At 54.7% G+C, this 18,164-nt stretch overlaps 1 protein-coding gene across 1 annotated transcript; it reads right to left on the reverse strand.

The window, feature by feature from the left end:
• Positions 1-335: 335 nt before the first annotated feature.
• On the reverse strand, positions 336-7,172 carry PPIF (peptidylprolyl isomerase F). The gene is made up of 6 exons (XM_057737076.1): positions 6,895-7,172; positions 5,634-5,664; positions 4,983-5,071; positions 3,257-3,353; positions 2,648-2,723; positions 336-1,352 (listed from the first exon to the last, which is right to left on the reverse strand). Exons 1-6 carry the CDS (start codon positions 7,087-7,089, stop codon positions 1,217-1,219), a joined length of 624 nt encoding a protein of 207 aa, XP_057593059.1. The 5' UTR covers positions 7,090-7,172; the 3' UTR covers positions 336-1,216.
• Positions 7,173-18,164: the final 10,992 nt, after the last annotated feature.

Below are 18,164 nucleotides of genomic sequence, written 5' to 3' on the forward strand. Positions count from 1 at the left end.
ATGCTGTGCACTTTCCACAGGTCACATCTGACCTTCTCCACCCGTGAGGTAGGCACTGTTAGCCCATCACACAGCTGAGCAAAACTGAGGCTCAGGCACCCGGAGGTGGCGCCAGGGCTCTCAGGTGGGCTGTGGATGCTAAGATAGCTTGTTTGCGCCTCGTTCCTCATCTGTTATTCAGGGTGACGAGAATACCCTCAGAGGTTGCTGGGGGGATTGAGTCCACGGAAAGCCCCCCAAAGAGCACCGAGGGACCATGATAACAATAAAGGTCGGTTACAAATGCTTGTTGTGTTACAGACACTGCTTCCTAAAGCCACGGACACCAGACAGTCTTTCATAAAAAACAGGATTTATTTTCACATTTAAAGTGAACACAAATAAATGTTCCAGAAGTGTATTGTATGCATAATCAGTAGATTTAATTTATTAAAAACACAGAAAAAATCAAAGCCCACCAGGAAATGCACACTGACTTCCTTCCAGAGCACACAGCGCTTACAGGTCATTTTTGTTTTCAACTTGGGAATTCACATTGACCAGGCACATCTCGCAGTGGGTCTGTTCCCAGGTTCAGCCGCTTCTACCCCCCCAGAGTCTCTGCAAACACAAGAGCAGCAAACCAACAGGATTCACAGTGGCTGGGATGAAAGGCCTCAGCCATGAGCCCGTCACAAAGGCCTGGATTGTGCTCCAAGGGCCAAGCTTGTGGGTCTGTGGCCTGTGCCACCAACTGAAGTCACCCCACAGCACTTAGTGTCACAGCTTCAGCTCCAGGGAGTCTTGTTAAATTATTCCGATTAGGAAGACAACATTAAACAGATATGACAGCCCTTTACAGCAACTGGCTTTCCCCCCTTGGTCAAAGAAAAGGCAAAAAACTGCCTTCAAAGCTAACCCATCACCTCCCCCAAGGTCCAAGGCACAGGTGAACGTGGGCCGGGCAATCACAGGTAACACCTGACAAGGAGCAGTGACACAGTGTCCACGATGGGAGTCCAGAAACAGGACGCTGGGGGAGGGTGGGCCCTGGGGAAGTAGCCTGGTGGGTCCCGTGAGGTCGGACATTCCTGAGAGGCTTTCCCGGAGCACAGAGACGGTGGAGTGCCCACAGGCAACTCCAAGGGGCCCCTTCGCTAGGAGCCCAAGGCGGCCACCTGGGTGAGCCAGCTCCCGTGCAGCAGCTGCCGCCAGCCTAGGCCCTGGCCGTGGCGGCTCAGCTCAACTGGCCGCAGTCTGTGATGACAATCTTCTTGGATGTCTTCCCACTCTTGGAGCCGAAAGATTCTATTTTTTTCACGACGTCCATGCCCTCCTTGACGTGGCCAAACACAACATGTTTGCCATCCAGCCTGCAAGGAGAAGTGAGGCAAATTAGCAGAAACGAGAGTGGTGCAACATCACCTGGGATCATGGTCCCTTGGTCATGGGACTGCTTACCTAAAACAGCAGTTCTGAAAGGAACCCACACCAAGCCGGGCTGAGCCCCCCCAGAATACACCAGAAGCTGGCGCCCTCCCAGGCTGTGTTCTGCCTCCCCTGCTGTGTGACCTCACCCCAGGCCACTTAACCTGAATCCCGGAAACCTCCCCACAAAAAGTGAGTTATTCTCGTTCTGCACAGGGAGATAACAGGATACTGCACTACTCTGAAGAAATAAGAGGTCTGTGTAAATGGAACGATCTTAACTATCAGCCATGAATTCTGAGATGAGAGCCAAGATAACACGTGTGGTGAAACTATGTGAGTCCCAAGCAGCTCTCGATCTGAGAGGGTCCCAAGAATCTAAAAGGCAGCTTAGTCCAGGGTCAGCAAGGCTAAGGCTGGTGACACTTCAGGATGCACCAGGGACTCCACGCAAGGAGGGCAGGCAGAGCCAGCCCAACTCCCTTGTCCCTCTGGCTCAGAGGGTAGGGAGGGTAGAAACTGCTGGTATCCCCCACCACCTAGGTCTCCCCAAAGTCCTTGGAAATGGGCTTTATTTAGTCTCAGCTCTGGGCCAGCTGTTGTCCACCACCCCTTAGATGCCTCAGGGCTAGGACACGGGGGACTTTGGGCAGAGAAACTTACTAGGTAGTGGAAAATGTATCTGGGAAGACATCCCTGAAATCTATGGGCATTAGGGATGAGGGCTCTAAGGGGCTGGTAGCTATCTGCAGGCCCATGCTAACGCCTAAAGAGAAATCCGGTGTGCTATCCAAACGTCTATTGCAGCATTTTCCAAGCTGCACCCCAAGGTCAAGTAAGCCAGGAAAATGGCAGGTTAAACCAAGCAAACAGGTTCCTGCCCCAGGCCATCTTGAGACCTAATACGTTCCACAGCATTTCCCAAATATATTTGATAAAAGAATCTTTTCGTGTGTGTGTGTGTGTGTGCGTGCGCGCGCGCCCACGTGCCCAAAAAACACAGTGAGAAAATTTCAGCTGACAGCAACAATGTGGAGCCTAATAAAGGCAGAGTTGCAAGAATAACCCCAATTCTCCCTCAATCCTTTTGCAAACTTTCCCCTTCTCTCATACAGACACACAGCCCGGGTGAGGACGACTGTCTCAGAGCAGAGAGTCCAGCCTCAAACTACCTTCCCCCTCCAGCTGCAAGGCCACCCCTCCTTCCCAGAGGGCCTGGAGCCAGGAGCAGGCAACTCACCAGTCTGTCTTTATGGTGCAAATGAAGAACTGGGAGCCGTTGGTGTTGGGGCCTGCATTGGCCATGGACAGGACACCTGCAAAAACAAGCAGGATGACCAGGCTGCCCCAGGAGGCAGCTCACCAGGCAGTCACTCAGGTGAACAGATGGCACAAACCGTATCAAGGATGCTTGAGCCTGGAGCTCCTGGGGCTCAAAGAGGAGAACCAGGGCCCAGAGGATGCAGCTCCCCAGGGCCTGTCCACCTCTGCTGCCACAGGAGCAAAGGGCCTCATGGAGGCTCTCAAGTGGGAAAGCCGGAGCAGGACACCCAGCCCTGAACACTAGACATTTCCACAACCCACCATGGGTCTTACAGGTGATACAACGCTGGGGTTTTGCTTAAAGGTTCTCTCCCCCAGGTCCTCAAAGGAAGGCTTGTTTTTGAAACTGAGAGCTGAGAATGAGAAAGCTCTAGGAAAACCCCGCAAGCCCACCCAGAGCACTGAAGGGAGGATGGAGATCATCGGATATGGCGCAATCAGGTTGCAGCCTCCAGGCCCACTGGGATGGCAGAGGCGGGGTCGAGGCTCAGGGCACACGGCCCAGGGCCTGGTGGCCGGCACTCACCTGGCCCCTGGTGCTTCAGTTTGAAGTTCTCGTCGGGAAAGCGGCTTCCGTAGATGGACTTGCCCCCTGTGCCGTTGTGGTTGGTGAAGTCCCCGGCCTGCAAGCACGGAGCATCAGCTGAGTGGTCGCCACCAGAGCTGGCAGAGGGATGCTGCTCCAGAGCTAGGATGCAGCGGCCGGCCCACCCAGGGCCCACCCAGCTGGAAGCCCTCCGGCAAAGGGGTCAAAAAACATCCAGTGATAGAAGGACTAATACAATACTAAGGAAAGTAAGCAACAATCAAATGAGGCTTACATATTTTCTGCTACAACAGCTACCCTGGTTTCTGGATGATTCATTTTTGTCTGAGTGAGATTTTAAATGATCCTTAAAAAATCTCGGCCATTCCGAGATGCTTCTCAGTGACCTAGAATTTTCTACCCACAACTCTTGGAGGGTAAACAGGGAGGAGGCCAGGAGCCCCTGTTCCCAAGTGCGGTCTGTGGGAAGCAGCAGCAGCTGGCACAGAGCCAGTTCCCTAGGCTGAGTCCCCCTTCCTGCCCCAGCATCTCCTCTTCACCAGGCCCAGGACAGAGCCCACCCAGGGCTAGCATCCTTCCGCATGGCTTGCCTGAGGCTTCCGTGGGAGCCACGGCCAGAAGAGCCCAGGGGCTGCCAGCCCCCGGCCATGGTCATGTTGTTATTTCCCTGACATGGGATCCTCAGGTGAGAGGGGTGACCTGACCGGCCCCGCTGAAGCACCCACAAATGCCAATAAGGTGTCCTCAGAGAGGGATGATTCAAAAGCCTGGCGTGAGCCTCCCGGTGCCACCATCCCATGCCTCCAAGAGCCCTCCAGCTTTGGAGTTCCTGCCCTTGCCTGCTGTGGTTCAGAGGAAGACCCTAGCCCGGCTGGGACACCCACTTCAGCTCCTGCGTCGTCCACAGCCTCAGGCAGAGCTGGGAGCCTTCACGGTTAAGAGCCATGGGCCGCGGTCAGGCCTGTCCCACAGCCACAGCCCCTGTCCCTCCCTGCATGCATCACGTTCAACACGTCAGCAGGCCCAGCCCCAACCCACGGCCACTCACCACAATGTGATGACAGCCACCACCTCGGGGTGGAGGGAATGGGGGAGGAGAATTCCAGGCTGAAAGGACTTCAAAGAGGTCATGACATCCATGTCCCTGCCTCTAGGACTGCTGGCCTCGGACACTCGCCCCGTCTTAGCAGGGTCTGACATAACACAGGACAACCCCCAGCATAGCTCAGGTCCCGGCCCCAGGGGCAGTTCCTGCTTTCAACACCTACAATCAAAACCTCTGACACAGCAAAACCAATGCTTTTGAAAAGAGGCACACGCAACTAAGGAACACATTTAACCGAGAAGGACGTCCTTCTCTGGAAAGAGACTGCAAGTCCAGACTTGTGTGCTCCTGTCTGGACACATCCACACCCGATGCCCGTCCTCCCTCCACCGCTCCATCTCCCGACCCCGCCAGGCAGGCCCGTCCTGCCGCGTGCCCCGCTGCTTAACTCCTGGGGCAGGGAAGGCTCTACGGCAGCCAGGACAAACTCTGGCCCCTCGTGGGGAGAGGACAGGCCGAGCGAGTGATGGCGGTTGCCCCCCGTTCAGCACTTTCCAGGCACGTGCACACTGTTGAATCCCCATAACAATCCTCTGAGGCGGCCCCTCACTATCCCCACTTACAGAAGAGGAACCCGAGGCAGGGAGAGGCCCCCGATACCTGGCACATGAAGGACGGAATCACTCTGTGAAAGGTGGAGCCTTTGTAGCCGAAGCCCTTCTCCCCGGTGCACAGGGCTCTGAAGTTCTCTGAGGGTTGAAGGAAGAGGCAGGTCAGCAGGGCCAGGCCGCAACCCAGGGGCCACAACTTGTTCCAGCCAGCGCCCTCTCTACCCTGCCGCCCCCTGCCAGGACATAGAAAGACCCCTACCCCTGGATCTGCGCTAGCTGTGTGACCTGGGACAAGTCATCTGGAGCCCTGACCTCAGCGTCTGAGCACCGTGGCAAGAGCATATGTTCCTGGCTGTTTCAGCACCCGGTCAGCGGAGCAGGGAGTCCAAGCAAAGGACTGAAAACCCACCACCCTGCCCTGTCAGGCACCAGGAGGGAGGAAGTTGTCCCAGGGGAAATGTACGTGTGTCACCTCCTGATTCTGAGGCTACTACTGGATAGGTGGACAGGGCCAACACAGAGGGGGCCAGAGGCTGTCCCAGGCGGGTACCCCCAGGGTACCCAGCAGCTGAGCCACACGTGGGACTCCCATCTGGTCACAGGTCTCATGCTCTGACTCCTCTCACCATCCCAGCCATCTCGCCTTGCCCCACTCTCTTCCATCTAGACCAGACTCAGAAGGCCCCGGGCCCTGTTTTACCTGCTGTCTTTGGGACGACATCTGCCTTCAGCTGTGGGGAGAGAAAAGGGACAAGACGGTCAGTCCAAAGGCAGGTGAAGGAAGGACCCAACCCCCACAGTGGCCCAGGAGATGGGGAAAGCACCATTCCTGTCACTCCCAGCCATCCATGGGAGGCCACCAAAGCAGCTATCGTTTCTGCCAGCTGCTTCCTGAACTCCAGGCTGCAAGGAGGCAGCCTCGATTTCCTAATCTGTCAGAAGAGATGACAACACCATCCTGGCCTACTTCTGGGGGCAGAACTGGAAGAGCCACTTTAGCTGGGCCTAAAGTATCAGAGACTCAGGGCCTAGAGAGATTGCCTCCCGGAGGAGCCAGTCCAAGCTCCTCAGCGGGCAGGTGGGAAACTGAGACTCAGAGAGAGGCAGGAGGGGTGGAGGAAAGGGGAGGCTGGAGCCCCATCCAAGGCTGCCTCTTGCCTCCGAGCTGCAAGAGCCACGCTGACACTGAACCTTTAAAATAAATGGGTGCTCTCCATTTTCCAGAAGAGAAAACCACAGCTTATCTGAGGTCCCTTTGTTCAAAATGGGCTTGAAGGCTACATGCAAGTTTCTCCTCTGTAACCTTCCGGATTGCATGTTTCTTGCTTTGTTTTTCGAAAAGGCCCAAAGAGTCAGGGAGACGCTGAGTGTCACCTTGGGAGGGTGGCTAGGGTTGGAGGTGGGGCGAAGAGCACACTGCCCCGACTCCAGGAGGTCTATGCCAGGTCTGGTGGCTGGAGCCCGCAGCCCGCACTGCTGGGAGAGGAGGCGGCCAGAAACCGCCTTTGCGAGGGCCCGATGCCGGGGGCGGGGCTGGGGCCCGCGCCACCTTCTGCAATGGCCACCACGTGTGCGCCAAGCCGGGACCTCCGCCCGCACCCCGCAGCCCACCCCCGACACCCACCTCGAAGCTCCGGGCCTAGGATCCCACCTCGTGAAATCTTGGAGCCCCTCCCCGACCCCAGCCAGCGGGGCCGGCCCTCCGAGGCTATGATCTGACCTTGAGCTTTCTCCTCCACGGGCGTCCTCCCTCCCGCCTCCACTAATCCAAAGTTCCAAGGGGAGGCCTGGAGAGACCAATCTGACGGCCCTTCTCAGAGATGGGGAAACTGAGGCCCGGAGCCCGGGGACAGGAAGCAAGGTCACCCAGCGAGCCAGGCACAGCGCCGGCCCCGGGTCCAGGGCTCTTCCGGGACCGTCCCCCACGCCCAGTCCAGCACGGTCCGGCCCGGTGCTCTCACCTCCAGCACCACGCGGCCGAGGGGCTGCCCGTCGGCACCCACGTCCAGGTACACGAGCGGATTCCCGGGGGAAGAGGACGGGTCGCGGGAGCCGCCGCCGCTGCTGCAAGCTCGGGCCGTGGGGAGGCGCAGGTGCGCGGAGCGCGGGCCGGGGAGCAGGCCGAGCAGGCGGGGGCTGCAGCGCAGCGCCAGCATCGTGGGCGTGGGTCCGGGCAGGAGAGCGACGGGCCAGCAGAGACCACAGGCGCTGGGTCACCGGCGCGCAGAAGGTAGCGTCAGCCGCGGCCGCATGCGGCTGCTTTTATTGGCCCAGCGTGCCTCGCGGGCCCGCCTCCGCCCCGCCCCCTCCGGCCTGTTCGCGGGCGCCCCCTGCTGGCCGCATCGGGCAGCGCAGCCCGGCTGGCGGGGCGGCGGGGCGGCGGGGCGGCGGGGCGGCGGGGCGGCGGGGCGGCGGGGCGGCGGGGCGGCGGGGCGGCGGGAAGTCTGCTGAACGCACCCCAACCAGGGCCAGAGACCTGAGCGGACAGACACGACTTTGCAAAAGGAGGCCGGTTCCATTTTGTGAAGGTCCCAATAGGTGAAAAAAAGGGGAACATGCTAAAACATGGGTAACTTCAAAATACCAGCATCTATATGTTTTTATTGGAATATCACAAAAGTGTACTTTTGAACTTTTTAAAGGGCTGCCCCTCGCCACATAGGCCCTGCAGACAGACAGACAGACAGACCAAGAGAGACCGTGGCACTGAGAGTCAGTCAAAGAAAGGTGGAGATGAGCGGCGGGATTAGAGTGAGAGGGGGCAGGAAGAGACAGGCAGATGCCTCCCGTGGTGACCAGAGGCCTCCTGTCCTAGTCTGGGCTTGTCTCCAGATGTTTCTAGAAACCAGTCCCTCTTCCAGACTCAGTCTGGGCCTGTCATGCTCTTACCAGGCCCCCAGCCCTCCACCAGGACTGGGTCTGACTCCCCGACCCCACAGACTGACAGCTCTGGTCCCCAGCAACCACGGCAGATGGCTGCTAGATCTCCCTTCCCACCCCACACACCCCAAAACTGCACCTGCAGGCAGCATAGCACAGGGCCAGTCCAGGAAAAAGGACAGCAAGACAGGAAGAGAAGGGGAACTGAGCGGGAGGAACCACAGTGAGAGGAATTTACCCCACAGGCTGAGGTAGGCTTCCCAGAAGCCTGGGGGCATGGAAGGCCTACAGGAAATGAATGACAGGCAGGGGACTTGAGAGAGCATCTGAGCCAACACCTGCATGCTCCAGATGTGCGACTGAGGCCCAGGGAGAGGAAGGCACTGCCCAGAGGTAGGATAACCCTGGAGTCCCTGCCACCAGCCTCTGCCAGTCCTCCCAGACCCCTCTGAAGAATAGGGTGTGGCGCTAATCCCTACCTGTTTGTCTTCCAGGTCTGTTCCGAAGATAAAATGAACAAGACAGAGAGGACTTTGTCAGCTGTTAAGTACTATGCCATGAGCATCACGGATGGACAGAGTCTAGATGGTCTTTGCTCAGGGTTTGGGGCTCAGACAGTAGTGGGCCTCAGCTGCAGGGGCTCAGAGTTTTGAGGGTCCAGAGAAGAGGGTGGGATCTGGGCCTTGGAGTCGGGTGGGCTTGAGCTCTAGACCAACCTGCCCCAGACCCTGAACTGGCCCCTGGGAAGGGGTCCAGCAGCAACATGCTGACCCAAGCCAATTCATGAGGTCAGAGCAGAGTGTCCTAGCTTCATGACAGTGCTGGCTTGCCCCTTTTCTGGAAGTCCACAGTCCCCTTCTCTATTCCTGGCCCAGGAGGGGCCTGGTCACTCAGTAATATTCTAGCTGCATCCTGGAGCCCAGATGCTCCCAAGGTCTCAGCCCAGGACAGGGCTTCACTTTGTCCTGGGAAATAGCTCCTCCTTTTTCGCGATCGTACCCTGAAGTAGAACAGACCTGAGCAGGAACAGACCTGCCTTGCTCCCTGCCCCATCTGGGCCCTCAGTGCATCTCATAGATCCTGCCCTGGATCAGTGCATACCACAGATTCGAAAGAGGAAGAGAGGAATAACCCCACGTGTCAGTTCCAGGCCCTTGGCTCACGTAGCTCTTAGCTACGCCAAGTATATTAGTGGTCCTCTATTGTCTCTCAAGCCGGCTCCTGGAGGACCTCAGTTTGTCTCCCACCCAATGGAGTATGAGCAGCCCTACCCCAGGGAAGAGCTGCTTTCATTCATGTAACCACTTTAGTTCCCAAAGCCCTTGCCTAGCCCTTAGCTCCGCTGCTCTCCACCACAGCCTGAGAAGCGGTTCCATTGTACAGATGGGGAAGCAAGGCCCCAAGAGTTGGGGAGGGAGTTGGGAGGAGTCTGTCTGACTCCAAGATCAGGGTTTTCATATATCGCTATCCTCGAGGGTAATTGGGATGGGGTGGGGGGGCCCTTGGACAGACGACACAGCAAGATAGAAACTGAGGAGTTAGCTGGGGGGCTGTGGAACTCAGGGGACAGGGGAGATGGTTTCTTCCTGGGGGGATCAGCCTGGAGACAACTACATTTGAGGGGCAGAGACACAAAGATGCAGAGAGGAGATTTCAGAGGGGGAATGAGCCAAAGCCAGCCCAGAGCTGGGAGAGGTCAGTGCACCTTTAAAGAATGGATATGATATTGACCATGAGCTGAAAGCCTGGCAGGAGAAGGGGCGTGGCGACCACAGAGGATCCTGAAGGCCAGGCTGAGGTCTCACATTGTTGGATAGCACTGGGGAGCCATGGATGGTACACTCCTTCATCCCCATCATGTTACACCTTCTACCCTCTTTGGAACATCAAACATCATCACTGCCTCTTGCCTGAGCCCGAGAAAATTCCACCTTCCCCACAGGCTCAGCTGTGAAATCGTCTCTACCTGTGCTGACCTCAGTGGCGTCAGGAGCAGGGACCGTCCCTGGGCTGAGCCATGAACAGAAACATGCCCAGTCCTCAAGGACTCCCCGCCCAGGTGAGAGGGGCAGGTGTCACCACTCATCCAGCTCTGAGGCTATTTATAGACTCTGTGTCATCCTCAGAAAGAGCAGTTTCTCTCCACTCAGCCCAAGTGGCTTCTTATCCAGGGCGTTAATGATTTTCGTTGTGCGGGAATCTTGTAACACCATCTTTAGGCCTCACAGAGCCAAAGAACAGCCAGGCCATGCTGACATGTAGGGGTTGCAAACTCGGATAGCTGTGGGGGTTAGGCAGTGACACACTGGAGTGAAGCATTCTGGGCAAGGCTATAGGGAGTAAGTGGAGGTGGGACTGTGTCCAAACACCCCAATTAAAGGGGCAGCTACTAGCCAGGACGGGCAATTGCTGTATGTGGACTATGGGTCCAGTGTAGCCAATCTTCTCTTTTTCCAAAAAAAATTGAAAACTTTAGGTTTTGTAGAAATCTCCCAACTTTTAAATGTTGGGAACTCATTTTAAAATACAATCAAACCCTGAATGAGCCCTAAACAACATATTTACAACCTAGCTGGGCCTCTGAGCCAGTAGTCTGCAAGCTCTGATCTCCACTGTACAGATGGGAGAACTGAAGCTCAGAGAGGGACAGAAACTTGCCCACGGTCACACAGCCTTGAAGTACTGGGACTATGGTCAAACCAATCTCTTCAACTTGCTAGGGCTCTTTCTTCGAGATTCACTCAGCAGGCATGTTTTAAGAGCACCTGCTAAATGCCAGGCCTGAGCTTTGCCCTGAAGATACAGAATACCTCCTGCTTCTCCCAGGTGGCCTGTGTGTCCGACAGGGGTGAATGTTCTGGTTGTGGTAGGGTATGAAGTTACAGGGGTCCTGAAGAGCCTTCTGGGAGGGGCTGGGAGTGAAGACAGCTCTGCTGTGGGCATGGGGCAGTTTTCATGAATGATCAGTGCCAATGTCAGTCACTGGGACAATGTGCCTTAGGTAGAAGGAGGCCTTGGACTTCATTTCTCTTTGTTCCATCTGGGAAACTGGGGTCCGGGAGAGCATCTGTCATGGCAAGCTGGCAGGGAGCCCAGAAGAGAGGATCTTGGGTGGGAACTCAAAAAGTGAGCCAGACCCTGCTAACAGACCAGTGCGATCGCGTCACTCTCTGGGAGAATTCCCCTGAGGCATTCCCAGGCTTCTCCAAGTCAGTCTGAATGCACCAGCCTTCCTCTGCTGCTTCTAGGAACCACGGTGTTTCTGGTCCAGAGCATGGTCTGAAGCAGAGCATTGTGGGAGTGAGGAAGAGGCAGGCAGGGGAGGCCTGGGTGGTGGTGGGCACAGTGGGCAGCGAGAGGCCTCAAGGGGGAGATGTGAAGAAACTCCTCTTCCCTTGTCCAGCTGGGCTTTAAAGGTCACCTGTGGGATCCAGGTTGCTGTGGGCCCCTGGGGAGCAGCCGGCAGGGCAGGGCAGGGCTCACCGCCTGCCTCCTGCCACAGAGTGGAGCAGAGGAAGCACGCCGCTGGCCACTGTGCTCTGGGCGGCCCTGGGCGCTGAGGAAGGCTTCCTGAGAAGCTGCCACTACAGGGAGGAGTTTGGAAGGACGGTGGAGGCAGGCCCTGGGGGATGGGTGTCTGTCCACCAGCCCTGGTTGACATTCACTCATCCGTTGCTTCACTCCACAGCAATTGTCCGCGCCCCTGCTGGGTACCTGACACTTTCCCAGGCACTGGAAATACAGCGGTCATTAGACAGAAAAGTAAACTTGTCTTTGCGTGGGCAAAGGAGAGAGAACAACAATAAAAAAAGAAGAGAAGAAAGAAGTTGATTTCAGATAGGAGTGTGTTTCGCACACCAGGGAAGCGAGGCGATGTGTCTAAGAGCGGCCCGTGTGAGGGGCTACTTTACAAGAGGGCTCAGTGTGGCCTGACTGGAGGAAACCTTTGGACCAAATCACATGCAGCTGTGTGGGCTCAGGGAGGCTGTTCTGGGCTTCTTTGAGCCTCAGTTGTCTCATCTGTAAAGAGGGGTTACTCATGTCTATGTCACATTATTAGGGAGAATGACGTGGTAAAGGGCATTGAACGTGAGGGCCTCGGTGAATGAATGAGTGAGTGAATGCACACCACGCAGTTCCTGCCCAGAGTCAACAGGAAAAGCGGCCGCCGGCAGGACTCAAGAGCTTTCCAAGCAAGCCCAGGTCAGCCATCGCGCACGCCCCGCCCCCGCCTGATTGGCCTCATTATCCTGAGGAGGGGCCTCGCTCCCCGAAAGGTGGGTCTTGAGCCTCTGCCAAGCATATGATGCTGCTTGGACAGACCTTGTTTGAGCTCTGGGCCCTGCCCTGTGGCTGCAAGGAGGCAAAGAGGCCCGCAGTCCTACAGTCCCGTTTCCCTTTTTTGGTCTGTTTGTTTCTCCTGTTGACCTGTGTAAGTTTCTTGCCTCTATTGGCTTGACTCTCAGTCTCTACTTACCAACATGGATACCTCTCCCTCCTCCATTTGAATAAATCCCTTCGAATCAACATCACCTACCCTCTTTGTAATCAAGATTGCCCACCACTGATATCAAGTGTTGGTTTTTTCTTCCAATTACCATGAGCACTTTAGCCTTAGATGCTTGATAGCAGTAAGAATAGCTGTCATTTACTGCACACTCAATAAACTGCACGTGATAAAAATTTACATTATTTCTTTTTTTTTTTCAGCCACACTGTGTGGCTTGTGGAATCTTAGGTCCCTGACCAGGGATTGAACCTGGGCCCTTGGCAGAGAGAGCGTGGAGTCCTAACCACTGGACCACCAGGGAATACCCTATATTCTTTCTTTTTCCTTCTTTCTTTTTCTTTCTTCCTTCCTTCCTTCCTTTCTTTCTTTCTTTCTTTCTTTCTTTCTTTCTTTCTCTTTCTTTCAAAATAGATTTATTTGTTTATTTATTTATGGCTGCATTGGGTCTTCGTTGCTGCACGCAGGCTTTCTCTAGTTGCAGAGAGTGGGGACTACTCTTTGTTGCAGTGCGCGGGCTTCTCATTCTGGTGACTTCCCTTATTGTGGAGCATGGGTTCTAAGCATGTGGGCTTCAGTAGGTGCAGCACACAAGCTCAGTAGTTGTGGCTTGCAGGCTCCAGAGCACAGGCTCAGTAGTTGTGGCGCACGGGCTTAGCTGCTTCGAGGCATGTGGGATCCTCCTGGACTAGGGATCGAACCCGTGTCCCCTGCATTGGCAGGCGGATTCCTAACCACTGTGCCACCAAGGGAGTCCCCCTACACTATTTCTTAATCCTGCCATGGGCTTAAGAACTGGTACTAGTGTTAACTGCTCTTTATAAATGAGGTCTCCAAAGCTGGCAGAGGTTATGTAAGCTGTCCAAGGTTACGGGGCTTTCTCTCGTGTTAAGTAAGTGGCTGAGCAGCCTGTATTTGGCCCAGCTTAGCCTAATCCCAGAACTAATCTCCGTTGTCGCTGAATTTTAGAACAAAAGGTCAGCAGGTACAGTTCAGGCTAGCAGAGGCCTCAATTTATGTAACAAAGATCTCGGATATTAAATGAGCAGAAGCTTGGAAAATTGATCAACTGGCAGGCTGTGTTCCTAAGACAGCATGTCAGTATCACAGGCCTGGGTGCTGGGCTGGCCCGAGCACATCAGGAGATCACGGTGTCGGCCTCAGATGCACGTGGACAGGCCCCACATATTTGGCAGAAGATGCAGCCAGGAAGTGGAGCAGGGGACCCAGGGAATCAAGGAGGCAGCTCTAGCAAGGCTGTTCACTAGAGGGGTGGGCACGATGCTGTCTCCAGAGTGACAAGACTATCACAGACAGAGAACACAGTGGGGCTCCAGTTGCCTGCAGCTGCACCAGCGGGAGCTAGGTTTGGGCTTATTTAGACAAGAACACTTTCCATCAATCAGTGATACCACATAAGGATGCTTTGAAGTACTCAACTCCCCATAACTGGAGAGATGCCACAGAGAGGAGTCCTACTCAGGGTGGATGATGGACCAGGTAACTCGTGAGGCTCCGTTCTGTTCTGAGACTCTGTGATTTAGCCCCCAGCGGTGGAGCAGCTTGGGGGAACAGAAAGAGCAGGGTGCAACCTCAAATTCATTGATTGGCATGTTGGTGAGTGACACGTAACATGAAACCATAACAGCCAGAAGAGGAAGAGAATCCTGGCGTATCGTTACTGGTTCAAAATGGAGCAGAGAAGCAAATGTGAGGAAAGATAGAGAACTCTTTGGAGGCATGCATATTTTAAACATCCGCCCTGCCAAAGGCACCATGGGCACAGCTGGTACAGAGTAACCTCTGTTTCTTTCCCAGGTATCTCTCGCTGTCCTTTCCCTCCAAGCTTTGGGGCAGACAGACTTCAGAAATGACACACACACAAAAATCAATACTTGGCTTTGAGGTTCCCAAAAACCCTCAGGACACAGCCAGTTCGTTTAGAAAATGTGTTTGATGGCTCATCCAGTCCTCCCACCAGACTTTGATCCACCCCCAACCAACAAGGGACTCTAGGGGTTGGAGGAAGAAGGTTGTGGAGGGGAAGCAAGTAAGTTAGACCCATGGAGGGACGTGAGAACCTGCAGGTGAACTTGAGGAGTCCGGAAGCAAGGACATTTTGAGCCATGTTTCTGAGTTGAGCCCAAGAAAGGAATGAGATCCCAGACGCCCCCTTCCCTGGTGGGTCTGGGACTGGGTGTGTCCAAGCAAGTGGGTCCCCCAGCCCTCCTCCCCCAGCCGTGGTGTGGCATAAGGAACAATAAACGTATCTCCTGGGGAGATGCAAGAGGGCACAGAGTGATGCAGTCAGTCTGAAGACCTGGAGGTCTTGTAGTTGAACGAGGAGGTCATGGTAGGGCATGGGCAAGAGTCATATGGAAATAGGATGTCAGTAGACACCAAAGGATCAGCAAAGACAGCTCTGACAGATGCCCCCACCCCTGTTTTGACACTTTGTAACCACCAGGAACTTAGAGGCAATGCTGAGAGAAAGGATGGGGCAGGGTCTTCCCCAAATGACTCAGATTACTTCCACCATTTGGGCCAAAATGGGAGCTTGAAAAAAGAAATTACATTAACTTATAGAAAAATAAATTTAGTTGTGTGCCTTGCATATGTGGGCTTGTGGACCAGAATTCATATCCAATACATGATTAAAGAACTTTCAAACAGGGAAAATATCAGTGACGTATGTGTAACTTTAATACAAGAATTGTTCATGAAAATTAACAAGAAATACGTTAGCATCTCAATGGAAAACATATAGAGGAAATGACTAGGCAGGTCACAAACTGCAAAATGGAAATGGCCAATAATCATAAGAAAAAGAATGTTCAGACTCACTGGAAGTTGTGGAGGAAACGTCCACGAGAGCATGGGATATCATTTTAGCACCATCAGTCTTGTGCCTTGGTCCATTATTTACCCCTATTGCCTTGTGCTTTTTGGTGGTTCTCCACCGTGGCCCAGCCTCCCTTTCTGACTTCCTGATATGGTAGCCACGACAAGGCATTGCTCAGATCTCTGCCTGCAAGGCGTGGGGTTGGCCCAGGATGCTGTTCTCTGAATCCATCCTCGCATCCACCCCTGAGCCATGATCCCTGCCGAAGACTGAGTGTGGTAGGAGTGCTGTGGCAGCCCCTCTCCTGGGAGACGTGGACCCCTCTGATGACTCCCCGAAGGGCAAGAGGGTTCCATCCAACCACCCCTCCTCCCTCTCCCCTGCCTGCTTCCCTCCCTCCCTCTGTCCTTCACTCAAGGTCAGACTTGACTGTCCGTCTGACAGCTCTCCCATCCTCCCCCTTCTCCTGTCCCATTGCCTTTCACAGGTATTTCCCTTAATACATTTCTTTCCCATCTAATCCTGGCTTGGCGTCTGCTTCCCAGAGGCCCCTGACTAACACCCTCCACACAGACTAGGCTCTAACCTCGCGGGTCCACTGCCGCAGATGTAGCCTCTCCCTCCCAGCACAGCGACGGTGTTGCTGTGTTCTTACAGTAGAATGTCAACCTCACCAGGACGACCGTACAAAGAGGATTACAGTAGTGATGATATCTCAGGTTCTGCTCTACCTGCTGACCAGGTACTGCGACCTTCTGCAGCCACATTCCCCTCAAGCTCCCCTGCCCGCTGCCAACTGCGAAGTATCATGTGTACCCCCAAGCTGGTGTGCTCCGGGAGGCTGTCTCTGCTCTGCCTGGTGCCCCCAGCCATGTACCAGGGCCCCGTATAAGTGTCTGGGTAGACCTCCCTCTCCCTCCTTTGGGGCCTTGTATTAGTGTGCCAAAGCTGCTGTAGATACTCTTAACAAAGTACCGCTCCACCACGGAGCTCCATCCTCTTCTCCCCTGCGGGCTCATCATGACTCCTCACGGCTCCTCACGGTGGCTGCTCCCCTGGCCATCCTTGCAGCCGGGGGTGCCCTTCAACACAGCCTCTTGGAAGGTTGTTTTCTCTGACAGTAGGCTGTCCTTGGGCCGTGTCTCCTGGTTTCCTGTTGATCTCTCCAACCACCCACATAGTTCTGCCCAAGCTGGACCCACCTAGCAGGAGCCCCATCAGGCTCAAGTGGCCAGGCCTGCATATCCCACTGTGCACAGCTGCTGGGGCTGCCCAGAGGTGTGGTGTTCTGCCAGCTCACCCCACTCCTTGCCACTGAACTGAGAATTCTTTCCCAAAAGGAGAGCCCAGGGCACTCTCCATGGCTGCCACCTGGATTATTAGGACAGCCCGCTTTCTGGTCCCTCTGCCCAAACTGTGTCTGGAGCAATCATTCTAAAACACACATCTCTCCCTTGTGAAATCCACTGATAATTTCCATCTTTTCCAGGATAAGGAGCAGATTTCTGAGCAGACCATCAAGGTCTCCACCCCCCCAGCTGACACCGCCCATGGCTGCACTCACTATTTAGGGACACGGTGGGAATTCGGCAGCCAGAGCGCACACCAGGGCTCCGTGCCAACTACCTGGGTGGCCTCAGGGGAGTCAGTCACTTGACGTTGCTCTTATTAAGACAAGAGGTCCACAACTTAACGGTGGTTCCACTTATGATTTTTTGACTTGACAATGGTGTGAACTTGATGCACATTTGGTAGAGACCATAGTTCTAATTTTGAATTTAATCTAGCAATTTACACGTGCTGTGGCTCTCCCTTGTGACGCTGGGCGGCCGCAGCTCCCGGGCAGCCATGCTGTCATGGGGTAAACAACCAGCACACCGACAGCCATTCTGCATCCCTACAGCCAACTCTGCTTCTCACTTTCAGTACAGTGTTCAAGAAAGTACATGAGATATCCAACACTTTATTATAAAAAGGTTTTGTGTTAAATGATTTTGCCCAGCTGTAGGCTAACGCGTGTGTTCTGAGCCCATTTAAGGTAGGCTAGGCTGAGCCATCATGCTTGGTAAATTAGGTGTTATTAAATGCCTTTTCGACTTAGTGATATATATGTATATATTTTTAAATTTTGGCTGCTTTGGGTCTTCACTGCTGTGCACAGGCTTTCTCTAGTTGTGGCAAGTGGGGGCTACTCTTCGTTGCAGTGTGCGGGCTTCTCATTGTGGTGGCTTCTCTTATTGCAGAGCACGGGCCCTAGGCACGCGGGCTTCAGTAGTTACAGCACACAGGCTCAGCAGTCATGGCTCACGGGCTCTAGGGCACAGGCTCAGTAGTTGTGGCACATGGGCTTAGTTGCTCCGCAGCATGTGGGATCTTCCCAGGCCAGGGATCGAACCTGTGTCCCCTGCATTGGCAGGCGGATTCTCAACCACTGTGCCACCAGGGAAGTCCCATTAATGATGTGTTCAACTTAAGGTGTGTTTATGGGGACATAACCCCATCATAAGTTGAGGTTGATCTGTACATCCTCTGAAGGCTGTTGTGAGGTCTGATGAGATGCTGAGGGTTGAGCACTTAGCACCTTACCTGGCACAGAGAGGGTAGAAATGACCTTCTTTTCAGCCCAGATCTGCCTCTCAGTTAGCACGGCCACAAAGCCCACAAGGGGCTGACTTCAGATCAGGGGGTCTCTGTCACCCCTAAGCTCTGAGCAAAGAATGAACAGAAGGGCCACCCTCAGGCTCTCTCTGCCTGTTGAGGGATCAGAGTGATGGGTCCAGTTATCCCTGGCAGGAGTGGATGTGGTCCCCTGAGCCAGACCTGGCAGAGTCACCATGAGGGCTGACCTCGGGCAGAGAGGTAGGGGAGGGAGAAAGAGGAGTCTGTGTGGCTGCAGGTGTGTGTCTGGGGTGGTCCTTTGGCTGGGGCTTGGGGGCTGCTTGCCCTCCAATCCTCAGTCCCTGTTCCAGCCCCATCAGGCACTGTGGTTGGACTGCTGCTTA

The sequence above is a fragment of the Hippopotamus amphibius genome, chromosome 5 (genome assembly GCF_030028045.1).
Source record: "Hippopotamus amphibius kiboko isolate mHipAmp2 chromosome 5, mHipAmp2.hap2, whole genome shotgun sequence".
NCBI lineage: Eukaryota > Metazoa > Chordata > Mammalia > Artiodactyla > Hippopotamidae > Hippopotamus > Hippopotamus amphibius.